At 44.6% G+C, this 5457-nt stretch overlaps 1 protein-coding gene across 1 annotated transcript in view; it reads right to left on the reverse strand.

Annotated features, from left to right (window-relative positions):
- LOC310876975 (uncharacterized protein) overlaps positions 1–5117 on the reverse strand; it is a gene marked incomplete at both ends in the record, with an annotated part of 23907 nt that extends 18790 nt beyond the window's left edge. Inside the window, one exon of the mRNA XM_083790623.1 lies at positions 4866–5117. Within this exon, the coding sequence (XP_083646749.1) occupies positions 4866–5117 (252 nt within the window). The remainder of the gene's footprint in view (positions 1–4865) is intronic.
- Between the last annotated feature and the right edge of the window lie 340 nt (positions 5118–5457).

A 5457-nucleotide genomic window follows, 5' to 3' on the forward strand; every position in this document is an offset into this window, starting at 1 on the left:
AAAAACACTTCTCTGCTTCTGCTGCCGATTATTCTTCCACGTTAAAAAGTCATGGCATACGTGTGTTACTTTTTACGTTAACCAAATCGTTTCCCCAGAGATTATTTTCAATCCACACTTGTAAATGCATTAGAACACAATATAACCGAACAACTTTCTGGAATGAACGGAATCCAGTAGTTTCAAAAAAGAAAAAGAAGAAACAATACAAAATAAAATGGAAAATGTCTGCAGCAATCTAAAGTATATACAGTGAGTCCTAGACAATGGACTAAACATGGTACACCACCAGTACTGTATATGGTCCCCGAAGTAACTTTAACCCGTTGAAGATTGTATCGATTTAACATGCTGACTCCAATTATGCCAGTATATATAAACATTCACTTTTGTTGAAATAAACAATCAGTCATTTGGTTCTTGTCTATATACTGTAAGGACTTTCCAGCTTTTCGCAGCTGTCGGGTGGAACCCACCTCATATGTCCAAACCTTTTACTTTTCAGGATTAAAAAAATAGCTAAAACATTTTCGAGCTTGTAAATCTGATACTTTTGATGCTTTTGTGTGAAGCTATAATGCATGATCAAGTATGCCCGACTGAAACGTTACGTGTTCACAGCAGTGTTCACGCACACATGGAAGATAAAAATCCAATCTGTACCGCCTTTGAATGTCTACTTTGTAAAGGGGGGTTTATTATACTTGTAAGCTAAATCAAGCGTTCTTTACAGTATACGTTAATAGCTTCACGTGCTGAACTGCTTTCAATGTAGCTCGTCTCAGATAACTTAGATAAGGATGAGTGAAAGGAAAAGCAGCTAGGTGAGCACTACACAAACGAGATTGGAATTGACTCGTCTTATAAAAGGAATCAATTTACCAGCAACCTCATATGATCACTTCATATCCTGTTCACATGTGTTGTCTAAACGTGCTGTCACGTCTGTGCCTTTTGTGACGTTAGTATCTGCCTGTTACTGACACCGTTGAATTGAGCTCACCCACCATGCTGTACCCAATGCATTGCAGACTCCACCGACCTTGGTCATGTGGCACTGTCACAGGGTTATTAGAGGAAACCTAAGCCCATGACCAAAACTAAAATGGGGGAAAAAAGATATATTGTTAAAGGGACTTCAACCCCTTTTTACCAGAGACAATGTTGTGAAGCATTGACAGATGCCCTGTACACGAGTCTAAAGCAGGATATGTACCAGTATCTGAAATGCAATTTCTTGAAGGGGCGGGTATACTTCATGAGGTGATAACTATGATTTAGCTACCACTCTGGAAGTTCTATCATACCAAAATATCATCTACAGACATAGATCTTTGAAAAAAATATAAGTAACCTTCGTCACCCTGAGTGGTACCGATATCTGGTCTGGCCCATGGACTATTTGCAACCAGATATTATTTTAATGATGTTTGGGAGACAAGAAACACTATCCTGGGGTTTTTATGTGGGTAATATATGTGTTTTTAGATATTTTAGTATAGTATTAAGTGTCCATGATGTCATGGACACATAGCTCAAATACTTTCTGGACTACATGTTGTCTCAGTAAGACAGCCCTCCCCCTATCCACAAGGAGGAGCAGTGCACCAAAGCATTATGGGAATTGTAGTCCAGGAAGGAAGTGAGCCCAGTGTCCATGACATCATGGACACTACTAAAATATTTTAAAGCACATATTACCCACATAAAAACCCCAGGAAAGTATTTCTTGTCTCCCAAACATCATTAAAATAAGATCTGGTTGCAAAAGGGGTGAAGTATCCCATTAACTGAAACTAAAATAAAAATCACAGCACGCGCGTGAAGTGAGGGGCGCTAATATATTAAAGTCTAACTCATGTTGATTAGTTGATGTAATTAGTAATGGTGACACATTGACGTATTTTTTTCCCTTTATTGTCAATGGCGTTTACAAAACAAACATTGAACTAAAGACAAACATTAAACCTGTGTATAGGAGTATATTTTATTATGTCTGTTTAATACTTGCCCCTGGGCTTCTGATAAAAAACCTGAATAAAAGGTTTGAAAAGAAAAGAAAATTAGCATTTGTGCCTGTCGTAGACATGCGCAGAGCAAGTTCAGTCAGGGAACCTCAGTGCAGTCGCTGCCGGCCGTTAATTAGGCCGCCTCAGCATCACGCTCTCATTCACATGATTCACTCAGCCAATCACACACTCACTCCATCTTCATACCGGCTACTTTAACCGGAGGTTTGCATTCCTCCTCCTGCTTCCTTTTTTGCCGCTGCTGTATCAGCGTGCCGCTGTATACAAACCTGCTGCTCACCCACCTCCACCCCAGCTACCACCTGTCGTTTTGGATCTACTGTTTAGGTACGGGGGATTCAGAGTCCCTATGGTCGCGACTGATGCGCTTGATCTGAGTACCTAAAAAGCAGATCCTATACATCGCCAAACCATAATAAATATATTGCTCATCTTATATTCAATAAATATATATTCCATCCATTCTTGAGTTGTCCTGACTGAACCTGTGTATATAGTTCAAAAAATTGAAAACTAGCCTAAAATATATATAAAGAATTACGTTCTAAATCATCTTCATTTTAGTTGCCCCACTATCATATCTGTATGGAATGCATTCCTTTCTTTCCTTTTTGTTTCTATAAATAAAGGCTTTTCTTATAATACCTGAATAACTAAGAAAATATTACTAAGACGTAATAGGTGCGAGAATCTGCACATGCTGTTATAATTAGGCAAATATTAGCCAAGAATAGGCATTTTCTGAAAACAGCAAATCGGCTATTTTCACATGCAGCGGAGATTTGTGTAGAGGAAAAAAGGAGAGGGCCAAGTACAGACCCCTGGGGGACAGGGACCTCGTTCAATGAAGTAGCCAAACACACTTTGTAAGTTGTTGTAAATTGTTCCTCGTCTTACTGGGTAGTCCCTAGAACCCCCCTCCCTCAAGGACCCCCGGGGGTCCCTGGACCCCACTTTGAGAACCACTGCCCTAGAGGCTATCATAACCCAAAGCCATGCTGTATAATGCACAAGATTATGGGGAAACGCAGTTGAATTTGAAATGTTCTCATTGAAACCTCATTCCTTAGGGCTTATAATATGTAGCATACATGACCACATTCAAGTAAAATCCTGAGTGGATGGAGACTTTTTTTCTTCCCGATTTAGACACAGCCTCCTTCCTACTCCTCCCACCCAATACCCAGCCGGTATGCAGTGACAAATATCACCCTCCCCTCCCCTCCTCATGGGCCACAATTGTGTTCGAATAGACGCTTGACAAAGCCGATGCAACAGGATGGATTCGAACCCCTATAGACTCTGCGGTGGTGAGCAGGTACTATACCACTGCGCCACCTGAGCGCCATACTTTTTATGCTACTTAAATTAACATTGAGGATTGTATGCCGTGCGCACACACAGAGGTTAAATGGTTAAGAGGAACAAACATCCACAGAAGTGAGCTTGCGGTCATCGCCATGGAGACTGGGTCAGGTACAGAGACGTTGGGGTCTGGCAGTGACCCATGAATCTCTCTCTGTCTCTCTCTGTCTCTCGCACGCACGCGCTCACACACACGAGCGCACGCACACATTTCACTTCAATGTCAGCTACATTTGACACTAAAAGAAACATTAATAAAGTGGGTGTTTCCCCTGATGAAAGGTCAGAAAATTTGGCCATTTCTACCAATCCCTAAAGCTAAAAAATATGTTTCCATGGAGCAATGAAATCGTACACACCCCTCGTGAAACAAAGACAGCAGGGTGTGTGCATGCATACAAGATAATAACGGGCCTTTCCGTATACTTCAAAACTGTGTGTATGATTATCATCATTTGCAGGTGTACACGTTACAAATCATACCCTTATATGTTTATAACACACCTTTCCTCACCTCACCTCTGCTCTGTCTGTCTGTCTGTCAACCACACTTAATGTATAGGACCCGCTTCACTTCTGAACGAATGGATAACAAAACGTCCAAACTATAACAACCTAAATCCTCTTTACAGCCGTAAATGGACGGACACAAACACACCCATTATGGAGCAACTTTCTGTACATTCGGTACATTGTTTTTGAGGGGCGCTAGCTAGCCCATCCTATATCCAGCTTTTGGTTACAGTCCACAAACTTCGTCTCAAACATTGACAATGAATGGAAACGTTTACAACATAGTGTCTGAGCAAATAGGCAAAAAGATATATGGTCTAGGGACTAGGTCATGATGACGTACGACGATAAGAGCGCCCCTCACTTCACACAGGTGTGATTCTTTTAGTTAGTGTGGTTGCCCAGTGACAAGGACAACCCTGGGCAGCTTTTCCTTACCTTTTCACAAGAACACAAAAGGTTGAAGAGACAGAAAGAAAAACACATTTGAATAAATGAATCAACCCCATGACTAAAAATGTAATCCCTCAATTCTATCGTTTTATAGATGTGAGGGTCTATTTCACTTTAACGAGACACTGTGATGGACAAGAAAAGCTTGAACCATGTCCCTATATCTGTCCTCTCCAGGGGTTCTTATTATGTGACAATAAAGTCTCGTCTCTGTCCTGATTGGATTGCCATACACAGGGATGAGTGACAAGAGAGTTTTAGCCATATCTGACCTTGGCCTTGCAATCTATTCAAATCAGAACCATAATCCCATACAGATAGTACCATAAAAATGTATAGGGTCTAAAAAGGGAACTGAGAAAAGGTCGCCCATTCAGCCTGGAAGGTTGTTTGTTCCCATGCACTTGCATGTGAGCTGCTAAACCCGTGAAGTACCCTCTCTTGAGCTTTTCGTTACACAGAAATCCCCACCACATGTAGACAGCACGCCCCCCTCCCCCTCACCTTTTCCCCCGTGCCGATGTGCAGCCCCTCCATCACCTTGGCGAACGACCCCTTGTTGATCATCTTGCCCACCAGGTAGGAGCCCACCCGCTTGGAGTGGGGGAAACTCCGGAGCATCTCCCGGGGGACCTTCAGGCCGGGGAGAGGCGGCCGCTCACCGGCCGGCCCCGAGGCATCCCTCGGGGGCACGCCGCGCTCTCCCTCTCCCTCTCCCTCTCCCCCTCCGTGACCCACACCTCCTTCCGCCACCATGCCTTCGTCCGGAGCCGGCCTCACTACTGCAGCAGCTGGCATCCTGTGCGGCGGCGGCAGCAGCAGCCGGGCCGGGGCTCCATGCGCGCGGCGCCGCGGGGGGGACAGTCACGCAGCGGGTGATAATACAGCCCGTCGTGCGCTGTGACTTGAGGAAGGCTCGGCAGCGCATGCACCGCGGGGAGCTGCCGCTGCAGCGTGCGGGACAGACGACATGCACCGTTGTCTCTCAGCGCTCGGCCGCGGCCGCAGACGGACGCGCGCGTCCTCCCGCGGCCGGGAGGCTGCAGGCGGGACGGAGGCAGCCGGCCGAGAGGAGCTCCGCAGCAGGTGTCTGTGG

The sequence above is a fragment of the Protomyctophum parallelum genome, assembly GCF_964188405.1.
Source record: "Protomyctophum parallelum genome assembly, chromosome: 19".
Lineage (NCBI taxonomy): Eukaryota > Metazoa > Chordata > Actinopteri > Myctophiformes > Myctophidae > Protomyctophum > Protomyctophum parallelum.